Source organism: Eurypyga helias, unplaced genomic scaffold, assembly GCF_000690775.1.
Source record: "Eurypyga helias isolate BGI_N326 unplaced genomic scaffold, ASM69077v1 scaffold11872, whole genome shotgun sequence".
Classification (NCBI taxonomy): Eukaryota; Metazoa; Chordata; class Aves; order Eurypygiformes; family Eurypygidae; genus Eurypyga; species Eurypyga helias.
The window spans coordinates 13,004-28,413 of NW_010234096.1; the positions used below are offsets into that span (position 1 = coordinate 13,004).

At 41.3% G+C, this 15,410-nt stretch overlaps 1 protein-coding gene across 1 annotated transcript in view; it reads right to left on the reverse strand.

Annotated features, from left to right (window-relative positions):
• The window catches only part of FAM13C (family with sequence similarity 13, member C), a 21,649-nt gene extending 7,761 nt beyond the window's left edge, over positions 1-13,888 (reverse strand). The window contains exons 1-5 of the mRNA XM_010161941.1: positions 13,440-13,888; positions 7,662-7,872; positions 6,572-6,710; positions 5,167-5,248; positions 2,560-2,771 (exon numbers count right to left, since the gene is read on the reverse strand). Of these exons, the coding sequence (XP_010160243.1) occupies positions 2,560-2,771; positions 5,167-5,248; positions 6,572-6,710; positions 7,662-7,872; positions 13,440-13,611 (816 nt within the window). The 5' untranslated portion in view covers positions 13,612-13,888. The remainder of the gene's footprint in view (positions 1-2,559; positions 2,772-5,166; positions 5,249-6,571; positions 6,711-7,661; positions 7,873-13,439) is intronic.
• Positions 13,889-15,410: the final 1,522 nt, after the last annotated feature.

Here is a 15,410-nt window from a genome sequence, read left to right on the forward strand (position 1 = left end):
CCTTTTTGTTTGCTGCCCAAATGCAGAAACAGTGCAGAACCACGAATCTTTTTGCCTGAAAGGTCTGCTTGAATGAATCACTCCAAAATTATCCCTCATTCACACTGAGAAGAGCTGCCAACTGCAACGTAGGAGTACTATGAAGTAGCTAATTGGTTTACTTATTGCTAGTTCTGCGATTAATACAAGGTTAATTCTTTCAAAAACCATTAAGCCTGGAGCAGCGGAATGGTTAGGAGGAAACAGGGAGTGATCATTAATATTGATTTTACACATGAGAAACAATCTCAGGAGGGTTTAGCATTTGGGCCTGTTTCATTAGCTCGTTTTATTAGCAATCTCAAGATGGGTTGGTATTCAGCTAAGTTTGAAATGTCTGAGGATTTCAAAATCAGAGAAGGCGGGTGGAATCACAACTATGGAATTGTCTAAGACATCTTAGGATCGCAGGCAGCATAAAGCAGCATGAAATTAAATAAAACCCCTGCTCCACAGTCAAGGAAAAGATGAACTGAAGCGGGTCAGTAATTCAGTAATGAGAGGGCAGATACATAAAGGTAACCGCTCTGAGAAAAGCCTTGGGGAACAGACTGCAAATCTTCAAACTAAATATAAGACAAAAGTTGTTGGTTGCATGTAAGGAAAGAAGACGACAACTACACGTAAGTCGGGTATGGGATCTAAACGTTATATACCAAATAAAATGTTCACATAAAAAGTACCTACAGTGACACCAAAGTTACGCACAGCTGAAATGCAGCCTTTGACCTTTGCTGTAGCCAGCAGACATCCTTGATTCATTTTATAGCATCAGTGCTATAAACCTCATTCTCCCCCCAAAAGTCCAAGATGACTCATAATCAAAAACCCAATCATTTTTAACATTATACTTAAGGATCTAATAAAATAGATAATTTTTAAATGGATCAATTTGATTTCATATTATTATTCCTTTTCAAGCCTCTGTTCCCTAGCAGTTTTGTATTAACTATTATCAAACACCTTTGCTAACAAACAGACGCTCCTCTCAACACAAGTTCTCCCTATAAGAATGCAAGAAAAAAACAAGATCATCTTTAAAAAAAAAATATTTGAAAGTATTAACTTGTGCAAATATTTAATTTACATTACAGAATTCACTGCCATCGCACAGATTTAGGAGGTTCTGTCTTGGAAAATCAGAAGCCCAGTTGACAGAAAAAGAAGTGGGACAGAGACCCACCCCTGACTTGCTCTTGTAAGAGTTTTTATGGACAGGATTTCCTCACTGACATCGGCTTTGGTGTCACCTGATCTCACTCCTTGCACAACAGAAAAAATAACAACTGAAAATATTATCAGACAGACTGCAGTGTTGGAATTTTAGGACTATATACAGGACAGCATGGCTTTGTTGTCATCCTTTGTTTTCTTACAAAGGAGTTCTGGTTATGAAACACTTTTTCCATTTCAGATTTTTAAAAAAGCAATTTATATAAAGAAACAATTAAAAAGTCAGTCATGTATGCAGAGCTCAAGACCGTGGAAGCACAGCATCGTTATGCACAGTTCTAGCTTTTACATGGTACCTAGTTGTTTAAGAACTAAGAAGAGGGACAAAAATAAAACAAAAAATTTCTCTCTGTTGGGTACTTTCTGCTACTGAAACCCACCCAGAATCACTTCTTAGTTCTTGCATAGTTTATCATTTAGTTCTTCTTCACTCCCCCTTGTTCCCCTCACCCCCTCCCCTTTTTCATTCATCAGCCAGACTCTAAACGTTACTGTCAACAATTAGATCTTAGGTACATTTGAGGACAGTATTTATTGTCCTGCTTGGCTGTGTGGCAACACCATCTGACAGCAAAAGTAGCCCCCTAAAAAGTATTTTTATGGACACTACATACTGCGGAACAACAGCTTCAGACAGTCCCTGTAGCGTGAAGGTAGAGCACAATTTTAAAACCTGTACTAGTTTAAAAACAGAAGTAAGTTGCCCAGCCAAGCTGGCACGTTTCATGGAATAGTGCTCCTAAATTCAGAGGGGCATTTGAGAACGTGGAAGAGCAGGGGCAGTACCAGCACAAGCAAACGTGTGAGATCAGAGGGGCAAAGCAGCCTGGATGGTTTGTGCCACCCATGTGGTCTGGGCAGAGGCTTTCAGCATTTCTCAGGTGAGAGGGGAACTTCACCATCAAAATAACTTCAGGAACATTTTAGTCACACAATTTCTGCGGACTCAGGGCCGCTTTTGCTGTCACCACCTTCAGTACACTGGGACGGGCGCTTCCTGTGCACACAACCTCAAGCAGGCAGGTTTCGGCAGCGCCTGGCAGTTTTACACATGCACCCCTGAGCAAAATGTGCTGAGCGCTATCTGAAAAAACCCTCTGTGCCTCCTGTTCTGTGCAACTCCTCACAGAAAACCCCCTTCAGAAAGCTGCACTAGGGCTCCAGAGAAAGCGCACTGCAGTGCCAGAAGGCACAGGATGCACACCCACCAGCGTTCCCCTGAGATGCAGCAATTAGTATCTGCCCTAGGTGATAAAGTTCTGAAAGAAACACACACTTGTTAAATACCTTAATCGTCTCGGGAAGGTTAAAGTGTTGTCTTTTCTCCTTTAATCGTCTCAATACACTATCCATGGTTTCTTCCACTGGGGGAGCTGGTTCCGTGCTTGCAGCCTCCTGTGTCCCAGCTTCCTTAGAGGTCCCAGTGCTTTCGCCATGATCGTGCCTTTGGGGTGCTCTAGAGGTACAGTTTTGCTCTGCCGACATTCTGAGTTTCAGCTCTGAAAGGGGAATTAGTTGGCGAGTAAACAGACTAGAAATACTTGAAAAGAAGTTTCCGACACTACAAGAAGAAAACATCCTTACTTCCTGCCTACAATTATTATCGTACCACAGCTGTGTAGGAAAGTAACTCTGCTTCACTTCGTCTTTCACCTGGTTAAAAAAAATCCCAGCGGTCAAGGGATGAGAGGTGTCCAGGCCAACGAGACTTACGGCATGTGCATACTCCTTTTTGCCTCCAAGCCCATCTTTGACATGAAAGGTTGACCCACACCATGGGCGAGGGCTGAGGAGGCACCGGGTTAGAGAGCGGGGCCTGGGCAGGAGTCAGTGCAGATTTTCAGTGGGAGTGAGGTTAGGAAAGGGGCTTAAAAAGACAAACAGTACTGGAGAGTATTTATAGGAGGTTTGGTGTGGTTGGGATATGGAAGCAGAGCTCGCTCTCTCTCCTCCTTGCTCCTCACTAAACCCATGCACTCCCAATTGATCAGACGTCTGGGGAAGTAAGAACGTGTCCAAGCCTGCTGTGGGGATTGCTGTCTGAGGATGCATCCCTTCACAGGTGCCTTCCTGGGCACAGGGCAGTGTTTCCACAGCCATCCGCCCCACTCTCACCCAGCCGTGCCTGCCTGCCCGCCTGTGCTGCTGTGCAAGTGAGGAGGAGATGGAAGGCCTCCCCTGGAGAAGGGCTGGGGAGTCTGATCTGTGCTGCAGAGCCCGCCGTGCCAGCTGCCGGGACGCTGGAGCCATCTACTCCAGGTCTGCTTAACCAACCTCCCTCTCCTCTTGCACAATTTAAGCCATACCCTCCCTTCCGGAGGCCGCAGCGCCATCCCAGCCAGGCTGCTGAGCTGGTCCTCGCAAGGAGAATCAGCCCTTTGCTTAAACGACTTCCCTTGCAGAAAAACATCTGAGGAAGCCAGCAGAAGACATGCAGGTTACAGTGTCCTAGCATCACCGTCAGCAACCTGCCTGGATGCAATAAAGTGTGTAAGTCTATTAGCTTGACAGCATGCCAAAGACCACGGAGCTCGAGGGACCTACACAGAGTAAAAAGGGAGTTGTTGAACTGAGGTCTGAATTAGCTCCTGTAAAACCAGGCTTTGTTCCTAAAGTATGCCTGGCTGGTGAAGGACCTTGGGCAAGGCAGGAGATTGATGGCTCCAAATGTGTGAAATGTAGTGAAATCTATGAAGAAACAGCAACATGATTTTCAGTTGTGACAGTCTGAGGATGCAGGCCAGGCTGGTGGGGAAAAAAGCAATTTTTATTAAACTCATAGAGCTAGGCATGATGGACAAGCCATGCAAACTTGAAGAAAGACCTACAAGCACTTGAGTGCTTTTCCATTTCAATTACACTATGAATCATCATGAATCTTGCTTCATTTGAAAGTGGTATCATTATTCAGGATAGTAAAATCACTGTTCACGCATTTAGGGTGTGAAGGTGGGGCTGATCTATGAAAGCCAGACCCCCTGGCTAGCGGAAGCAATGGCTGAGTCAGAGAGTTTTCAGAAAGTTAACTATGCAGTTTGGCCATTTCCTTTCATTTGCCCTTCCTGGATTTGTAACACGGAGGTCAATGGGGAAAGAATTTTAAAGTCTAGTCATTATGCAGCTTAGATACTAAGGGAGAAATTTCCAGAAGAAATTTCCTGAAAGATGAGTTTCTAATTCTTTACTTACCACACTCACACCCTCTATATCTACATTCTTAAATATTTCCAAAGCAAGAGATGAACATAATACTACAATTTAATTAGTAGTGAGAATCCATTCGTAATGCAGAGATAAAGATTTAGATAAATTATAAATAACTTTTAGAAAAACCCAAACCAACCAGCCCTGGCTACATCCTCCCTGAGGGCAAGCTTGTGTTATACCAATACTCTGATTCTGACAGAGTGGTATGTAGAAAGTCAGGGCAAAATTTGACCCTCAAGACCAAATCTATCTGGAAAAAAATTAATTTTTATTATAAAAACAATAGAGCTTTAGAGTTGTGTGACTTCAGTCCTAAAGAAACATTTTGCACCTACATTTGTACTATTACAAGGACACTTAACTTTGTATTTCAGACACTCATGAGAATATGCAGACGAACACTGCCTTTTGCAGGCATGTTTAGTTATGAGGGAGAGATGATGTCTTTTTCTCTGCCCCTTTTTAGCCCTGCTATGAGGGTTGAACGGCTTATTGCCATCCCTGCTCTCAGGAATCAAGGCAAGTCACACCACCTAATACCTTTGTTGTCACTGGGAGACTTATTGCCACGCACAGGTGAAAAATAAGCAGAGCACCGAGCTTAGAAAACTAACTCTAAAACATTCCAGGTACACTCACACTTCCGAAAGCTTCAGCAATAAAGTGAAATGACATGCTATTCTGTACCTTTGAGCTGCTTACGACCTTTGGCCAAATCATTCATCCACTTCAGCACTTCAGGGTTGGAAGTCTTGTCACCGTGTGAAGGCTGAACGTAAAGGAAGAATAAAAAAGGAGGAATTGATGGCTATACAATCAAGCAGATAAAACCCTATCCACACACAGCATCCTCGCTCCGACTGCACTGTATCAGTGTCACGCAGCGCATTTGACTTGATCACGGGACTAATGTATCATGCCTTATTCTCTCCCATTGTGGCACAGTGTTGCATGGATCCGAGTATTTTGGGTCTGATCCTTAAAATAACATGGAAGTCCTTGACTAATTGGATAAGTAATCTCAGTGACTTCAAAAGGACTGATGGAATACCTAACGTTAGTCAAGTTCCCAAGTGATTTCCAGGCACTGAAGCACTCTGTCCCTTGCAGGTATACGCCCTTACTGCTTTAAGACAGGGATTCTCTTGGAAAACAGCAGTTTAAACTTTTCAACTGAGCTGCCTGACGAGTCAAATGAAAAAATCCTGGCCAACAGAGTGATTTCAAAAGCAACAAACAACAAAAGTTTTGTATCTCAGTTCTTCCTTTGCATTTAGAAATTGCCTCCAACAAAATCATTTTATACCGGATCTTCAAAACTCAGATATTTAAAATGGCAAAGCATTTTTGCAAAATTAAACCACTGAAATGAATTATTTTCTGGTTACCATGTGATGACTAAGTATGAAATCTTAGTCCTAAGAGTATACAATGACCATAGGGCAGTGCAATTCAAAATTGTACATTAAGTTTGCAGTCGGTGAGATTCCAAGGAAAGATACAATTTACTGAATTCTCATTTTGGCGTCCCATATTGTACACATCCTTAGCATCACGGATGTTTTGGTATGTTTATACTGCACATCTCACATCACACAAACTAGCTTGGTACGAGACCACACTGTTGACCTCCAACAGCCCCCCAGCACCACGCCACAGTTTTTAGTTCTCTGACTTCTGCCGTCAGCTTCTGCAGAGCCCGACGCTCTGGGGGGTTTGCAGGAGTTTGCCTGGCTGAAGGCACCTGCACAGTTTTCCAAGTAAATAAGTTCTACAAAGTAAGGAAGTGGCTTTCCCTCATTTGAATCACTGGGTTCACAAGCTGGTCAGCTGCATTCCACTGACTCACACTTCTCACACATCTAGAAGATGGGCATTGTGCAAAAAAGAGAACCCAAAGAAAATGGAAATCGGAGTCTCGGAACTACTGCATACACTGAACGGTGATAAAAAGATATTCCCCCTCATTATTTCCCTATTTCATGTTACCAAAAATACCCCTTTTCCTATTGTTTTGCATAAGTTTAAATACCCTGGGATTCTTGCTTGCCTCTCGTAGCATTTCCCTTTATCTTCTCAATTATTATCTTACCAGGTATTTTTTTTCTTGCTCAAACTTTTCTTCATACTTCCTAATTTTTCTCTTCAGACTCTGAAGATGTTTGGTAAGTTGCGCTACTGTTTGTGGTTCCTTGCAGTCTTCACAGTTACATCTAGAAGAACTTCTTGGCCTGCAAAAGCCGAGAGCATACTAGCTGGATCAAAGAACCAGCTATAGCGGACCATGCCTTGCTTCAGGCACGCTTAACGCTTTCCTAGCACGTCAGAATTTGCAGCTGGCTTCTTTCACAGGACAGACACAGTTTAGTTTTCCAAAGTAAGCATAAAACAATTCCTTTTGCTTGGAGGTACCCCCAGGGTGTAACTAATGAGTTCACCATCTGTCCTTCACTCTTTTTAAATTAATTGTGGGATTTCTGAATATTTGTCAAAAGTTTAATCTAGTAGGTCACAACCCAATCCCATATTTATATTTAACACCCGCATCTTACTTCACAAATCTTCCAACTGTAACGGGAGACTGTAACGACAGGATTTGTAAAGGTAAGCTCAGGGAGATTTTTTTATTACTGGCCATAAACATTATAATTTTGAAGGCAGTTTTAGTTTCTAACTTTTTACAGTTGCAAGTCGACAGATCTGATTATTATTCATATGCAGCTGACAACTATGTATATAAGCTTTTAAGAAAGACTGATTTCTGACTGAAACTCATGGCTTGGTTTCTGGAGATTCCATATATGGACTGTTCATATGCTCTATGACACTCTCATATCTAGGGAGTGACTCAAGCTACAGTTCTATTACAGCAGAAATTTTTACTATTATACCTTGATAGCGCTTCTCTACCTTATGTTCACCCATCAGACTAATTACTAACATTTAAAACTATCCTTACTAGCTATAATTAACAAAGACTTCAAACATTATTGTACTGTGTTACTACTGAAAAATGCAGGGAACTGTTTCTGATATTGCAAATAAACCATGTCAAAATATGCTAACATATGAAAATTTCCTTTTTATGACATAAGTTACTGGAAAAAACCATGAAGTGTCAAAGATCCTAGACTGTACAAAAATTATTTCAAATATCTAAGAATTAAAATCTATTTTCTTACATCATGAAAGGTTGAGCACTTGGTGGAGAAGGGGCAGACTCTGTGTCTAGATTAAATCTCTGGCTTTGGCTAAAGATAGAGCAGCGTGGCGACAAAAGAGGATTGTCTCCATCCGTAATGTGATACAGCAGTCGACTGGTCCCTAGGGAGTGATGTTCTTGTGGGCTGTTGTCCGTGTCATTCTGCCAGTCTCTGCGGGCTGGCACTGGCTCTGGAAAGAAAGCATAAACCCATATGGACCCTGCATCGCCCAGGAGATCTTTATCTGGACTTACAGAATTATGCAAAGCAGAATTATTCCAAGTAAACAGCAAATAGTCCAGCAAAGTATCACATGCAGGATGAACTTAATACTAAGGATGGGAAAACAGAAAGGACAGTCACTGGTTTAACATAAAGCATTCCTCAGTTCCACAAGAGAAGGTGGGTGGGTGTGTTTGTAAACTATGAAGTATAATATAACGATGGAGAGTTTCCCAGGATAGTAGCATCAATTATATTTTCATAGATCTGTTTGCTTTTGAAAGCCACGTTCCTTAAGACGATGACAAATTTACAAAACAAGTTTAATTTTGTGATTCAGCATTTAGTCCTTTGGTCAAGAGGAAGGCAGATCAAAACACAGCATGTCCTGATGCTAAGGACCTCCAGTGTTGCTTGCAGTACCCTGTGGAATTTCATTAAGGTTTGAAGCAACACACACTTGGGTCTAAAGAACACAAGGTATGCCAGTAACAACAACAGCCACTAACAGTCGCGGCACTTACTCAAGGTAGCGTGCAGTGACTGCTACCTGGGGGGGGCAGGCTTTTGATACTCTTAATATTGTCTTTGACTGTAAATGGAGACCTCGCCTCAAAAGGTCAAATTTGTTTATAGAGATGGTGAAGCAAGAAGTCAGAATGGTTTATTCTGGACAGAAAAAGTAGGAAGTGGTGAACCTCGTCGCGCTGGTTCTGTTTATGGGCAACACAGGAAATAACGGGCACATTGCAGAGCCTACCTCTAGGGAATACCAAGAGATTGTTCCTGTGCTCTACCTCACATCAATGGAAGAACCATTGAATCTTCTTCCTCACCCCCAGTGGGTGCAATGGGTGAGGATGATCTGGCCTAGTCAACATTTTTGCTATCAGACGATTGTGCTTTAAAGCAGATTGTATTTCTAGGGAGAAACTCCACGCACTCATAAAAGCCCTCACTCAAAAAACAGTTAATATAGGTTAAAGCAAAGCATGTGCTCTGTTTCAGCTTCCCCTATATCATTTTCCATAGCTGATAGTATTTTGCACTAGCTACAGGGTTTTTTTCCCCCCCTCTAAAACCATATAAATATATATAGCCTTTGAATTCATACCAATTAGGTTATATTTCCAGGCAGCATGCATGTTATTTCTAACTGATATTATATTTGCAATATAGCATGCATGCTAAAACATTTCACAGAACCCTTTTATTCAATGAAAGCCTAAAACAGCACAGAAGAACTACCATACATGGATTTACTCACAGAAGAGCAGGCAGGTTTTGAAAAGTTCTTTCACTTGCTTCCCATTCTTTTGCATTTTATTTATCCTCTGCCCAACAGATACTGAAGCTCCAAATCCCAATGGCTGCACTGGGATAGTGGGGACAAACCAGCTCTGAACGGCACCCTTCATAGAAAGCAACTATTGTTTTAAAAAATGATAGTTTCAATGGCCTAAAATGTCCTTTTATCAGGCACTAGCCAATTGTTTTTGCTTTACAGACAACAAAGAATCCAATTGGTTATTGTATAATGACAGTTTAGTCTGTCACAAAAGTTAGAGGTGACTTCTGTATCTCTAAGCTCATCTAACAGCACCATCAACTGTAATTAGGTTAAGCATTTCCACAATGAGACAATGTAGTTGATTAGTTCTAACCTAGCAGCTTTCCTCTAAGTACTTCATACTCTGTAGGTCAAATTCAACTATCCAAGATACAAGAGCAACACCCAAAACTTCTAAAACATGTATGAGATTCAAATCCTCCCATAGAGAGATCCAGGAAGGCATCTGGGAGAAGCAAGGGTAGAGCACTGTACAAGTCATGGGAAATAACGTGCACAGACGACATACAGTGATGTGACAAGGGCTGGAATAAATGTTCTTCTGCTAACAAAAGTGTCTCTTTTGTTAAGAGTCATCTCTTCTTACCCTGTATTTTTTTTTTTAAATTACTACTTTAGGTAAGTAAAATTACTACTTTTTTAGGTAAACCTACTTTTGGTAGGTTTGTTTTTGTTTTTTTTTTTTTTTTAAACTTCTGAAAAACAATATTGTCAGTGAGAAGAAACTTCCTCCCTTCCTTTTATTTCACCATCTTTCAACTTCAAGAAACATAATCGCTGTGAAGTAGGTTGACCAAGAATAGTTTTACTATTTCTCATGCTCTGGTATTAAAAGGAACACATTTTTTGTAGTAATATTAAGTAGAAGTCTCTTCATTGCGAAAGGAAAATGATGTTATTAAAAAAATCAACCAGTCTGTGTATGATGGGTGCAGGAAGTTTCCAACATTCAGACTCTGATTATATGGCCACAGACATGGACTCCTTTTCACGTGTACAACCAGGCAATTTTACTAGGCCCAACTCATCTCAGAAATGGAAGACAAGTCCACATCAAGACTAACAACTCCTGGAAGATAAATGCGAAGGACAAGTAGTGGCTGGAGCAGCCCCAGTGTAAAACCACCCAGAGCTGCAGAGAGTTCAAGGACGTCTGTTTATTCCGCTAGCAAACGGAAGGGAGACAACCTGCATGCCCGTTAGAGAGGATTTCCCTAAGGCTAGGGCTTTTCCATTTCCTTGGCACCAGGACTTCCTGACAGCATTGCTCCACTAAAGCTGACAAATGGGCACAACTTCATTAGGTCTCCAAGAAAGGTTTTAGTCCCAACCTTACCATGGATGCACTGAATCACTACCTACTGTCCAGAAGTGGTCAGCGAGTCATTCAAAGGGGTTCATTTACATGGCCCAATTACCATAACAGTGGAACACCTCAGGATGTTGTTATAATCAACCCCATTGTTAATTACAACCTAGGCCCATCATCCTGATTCCAGTTCTGTGTAGAGCCTAAACAAGACCCTAAGCATTTTCCTGAGAGCAGCCCACCAACTGACCAAATATCTACCTGTGTTCATGTGTCTGATCTAATTTTAGACAATTCTTGCCAAAACTGGGAACTAAAGCCACTTCTAGCCAAGCCAGGAAGTTACCCCTTAGTCTGTATCTCCTCTGGCTCATCTACTCAGTCCAGTTTAGCACTGACAAGAACTTACCATGGGATGTAAACCCAAGACCGAGTATCCTATAATATGCAGTATGCTTCATAATGTGTAACTCAATCATATGGCAACAAGTCATATGGTACAATTCTGTGATCCTGCACTTGATGTTCCTTAAGTAAATCAAAAATACCCTGAAATATGTTCATCCCTCAACAGGTTACGACCAGGAAGGATAGTATAATAATTTTTAACTTAAAAGATATTTAGAACATCCGGTAGCTGTTGGTCAGCTGAAGTCACATATTTAATGTATACCCCTATCAAAAAGCTATAAAAATAACTTGTTCTTTTCCCCTTTAAAAAACCCTAGCTGAATACCCCCTTGCAATTCTTTATGATCCCATTTTGCCAGCTCTAATTCAATTTCTTCATAATCAAAGGTAAACTGGAATTGTTGACTTTTCTCAGAGATGATAATTACTGTTCCCCCCTTAAAATTTGCATCCTGAAGTACCCTGTCAATTTACTAGACTGTTCTAGCTTCACTCACCATACTTAAAATGCTTTTTATTTCTGGTTTTTGCTGACTGGGATGCAAAAAGAAATTCAATAGACAACACAATCATGGTTTTTTGGTTTTGTTTGGTTGTTTTTTTTTTTTTTCTTTAAAGAGCACATTTGTACATTGTTAATATGAACATTTTTATTGCCTGATTCATTGAGCAAAGACTAGAAACATAGTGTACAGAACTCATCCTCTAAAAACTGTTCCTAGCCTGACACAAATCTCTGCACTTCCATCCAAGTTCAAGCTGAAATAGCCAATAGCCCCATGTGGAAATGGTACCTAAATTGAATGTATCACAAGATTTCAGTAGTAATTTAAGAGGCAGAATTAGCATTAGCTCTACCTACGCAAAATGGCAAGTTATTAAAAACCCCACAAACCACAAAGCAGATGTTAGCAGGAGTGAGCGTACATTACAATCCATTACACAGGTAAGCTTTAATTAAAGCACAAGTTTGAACTGCTGGAGTGACAGAGCATGCTCTGAGCTGCGTGACAGAAATGCTACATCATCCAATATTTGCCTGTCTCACTGGAGAGAGGAGCTAGAGAGGGTATGCAAAAATAGGGGTCACTAAAGGTATGAATTAGAGCAAAATCTAATCAAAACAGCAAAAATAAGCAAAGGAAATTATTATGAACCATCCTAACGATGAATTATGAAACTACCAGAATAAAATAATTCAATAAACTACTGGAAAAGAAGGAAAACCCCACCCTGCCATAAAGGAAAAGAGTCAGTGCAGATTTTGGGTGGACTGCAAAATGTCTGTGCCTGTGCAGCACAGGTATGAGATCCGTCTCTTCCTCAGATCCACACCAAGGGACTAGCACCAGTGCAAGTTCTATGCCTGTAGCCGAGAGCTCTTAAGGTATTTGCCTAGCTGGGCTGAAGCATCCATTCTTTCTAGGTAAACACTAGAATAATTAGTAATATTTTATACATTCCTTCAGCATTGTAATAATTTAGATTCTACGTACAATTTTCCTTAATTGTGCGCTACAAATCTCAAACTTTAGTATTTCTTAATTAGAACATTATCATTTGTGATTTTTTTTTTTTTAGTTAAAAAACTTACTGTTATTTCTTGCTGAAAATTCTGAGCAAACAAGCTTCTGAAATAAGTTATTCCCAACCCAGCCTTTATTCTGACATAAAACATCAATTGCAAGAGGGTTACTGACCTATCTGTCTTAATTTGGACCATACATGGTGAGCGGTTGCAGTATTTGTGTATTCACGTCACTTGTCTGGGAGATGCATTAGTCATATTGCCTTTGACCTATTTTTCACGAACAGCGTGAAATTCCCCTTCTGCCGAGCATCACGACTCTGCCAGCCCTGTGACTACGAGCTGTGAATTGACAAAAATAGTGCCAAGCCTTGGGGCTATTGATTTGCAAGGACTGGGTTTCCATATTGAGGCAAGAGGGAGAGAGAACACACCACAGTTTGCCCAGATGGGTAATAATACAGGTTCATGAATGATTAAAATCCACATGCCGTAAAACTCACCTTCGCTATCTCTCTGCTGATGCATTAAATTAAAATCAATAACAGGAGAAATGAAGTGATATTGCTCTGACAAAAGAATGACAAAAATAGAATTACATGATATGGCAGGTGATCTCACACAATACAGACATAGGAAGTAAAGAGCGTGGATTTACTTGAACATAAAAAACACAGATTAAAATAAAAGAATGGGGATTCTTACACCCTGTCTGAAAAGCAAGGCTCTCAGAAAAACAGACTGTTAGAGCCCTTCATTTCCATTCTTTTAGCAGGTCTCGCCCCTTTCCACGTTACACAGCATTTGCATCAGGAAACGGTGCTTTGCTTTAGCTCGGCGCTGCTTCCCAGAGGTCTGCAAATCTGATATTAAACTGCAAGTCACAAGGCGTTTTTATAATTGCAAATGAGAACACATCACGGCTCGATCGCTTACCCCCACAACTGGCTCCATCAGCTTGCGCGCTGCTTTGGGCTGAGGAAGGGGCTGGATCCTTGGGTGCCGGCAGCTGAGTCGCCTCTTCCTGGCTTGGCAGAAACGCAGAGCACAGATCGGATTCGAGGGCTTGCAGCTTCAACAAAGAATTCTGCAGACAAAAGCAGAACATTGGGCTAGATAGAGAACAACAGAGCGCAGCGATAGCTCTTCAACACGGAGCCCATTAGCAGCGCCCGCGAAGGGGTGTTCCGCTGGCAGCTCTGGGAGGACGTGCAAGAGAACAAACGTGCGCTACTCCATGAGTTTCTTGACTTCTGGTTATTTAAGTCCCCATTTACATGGATTATTCATGACACGTGGGAAAGACGACTTCGTCAGCAAAAGACAATTTATTCTAGGAAGCCAAACTGAGATGGTGCCCCCTTTTCTTGGTCTTGAAGTGATACGCTAAGGCAGTATTTCATTCATTGGGCTGACATCACGATCTGATGACATTATGTCCCTCCCCATTTGCCATTCATAAAAAACCAAATCTCCCTCTCCAGCCTATTGTGCAGCACGCAGCAGTGAACAAAGAGTTACTGAGAACACGCTCCCTCGTGGGGTTCTTGGAAGGGATATTTTTAATTGGCTTTTTTAGAGATACTGCTCTATGTAGACGTGCCTTTTATGATGCTTCTACAGGGCAACCAGATCATTTCCTATCCACTGCAAAGGTAAAATTAACAGATCGTTGTCACTTGCTGCAGACAGACCCATGAGGACAGTTATCTGTAACATCACTTCCAGCTTCTGTGTCACCCTACGCCCATTTCTCATTTCAATCTTTAATGCTGCATGCAATGTTCAGCTGTACCATCTGACACAAACGTCTCCCTGTGATGTAAATGCAGTGAAAGCCCCAATCACCATCTGAGTGGGCAAATGAGTCACTACCCATACCCCACGCATTCAGTTCCCCTCTCTCCAGGGAAACACGGCTTGCACAAACAAAATAATGACACAGCTGGCACACTCGATATTATACATAAAACGTTAAGTCACTCAAATGGTATAAATTTTTGAGGAGCAATTTAAGAAACGATAATCTGTGTTGCAACAGAAAAAGAGTTCCGCAAGTTTACACCCTGAAAGGCTCCTTTCCCCACTCTGTCAAAGACCTGAAACCAATTTATTGATTCATTTGATGAAATAATGAATTTATTTATTTGAATAATTTCCTTTGTGTAATAATATGTCACCTGTGTAGTGAGGAGTTTAATAAGTTTAATGTGTCTTTGGTGTTATTTGTAGTGTAATACAGCCCTTTTATAAACCCAAGGATGCCAGTGCTTTTAAGTAAAAAAAAAAAACCCAAACCCAAAAACTGAAAAAAAGGAAACCAGTTTAGCTGAGAACAGCAGGGAGGATTTTCAGCCTTAATCCTCTCACTCCTTTTATAGAATTCAGGCAGTGGAAAGGGAGCAGAAAGTAGCTCTTTCTAGGAATACCTCAAACCAGTGAAGTTTCAAAAAAGCACACGATCACCATAACTAGATCCTGCAACCCTTTGTGTGCTGGCAGGAGTGCTTCAAAATCCATACCCTGTTCCACAGAACAGGTTAGGTTACAGCCAAACCCTTGGACTTTGGCTTCCCCTTAGGTCAAAAAGGAAATCCAGGAACACCTTCCCCTTCTCCTGGTCCCAGAGCAAAGAGGGGCTCTGGCCACTTCTGTGAGAAGCAGCTTGGTATTAGCGATGTGTGAGCAGAGAAACAGATATTGTTATACATCTATTTTAGAATTTAGTTCCTCTCATCTGTTGTCAAGATACATTTTGGCATCTCATCCTATACTACCAGGAAAGCAGCAATTGCAAGATCAAGCACTGATTCATAGTGGAATGCCTAAGTGTAATACAAATCTTTTAAAATATGGCATGATACACAGCTGGTTTCTGCGATCTGAGGCAGAAGATTCTTTCAGTAT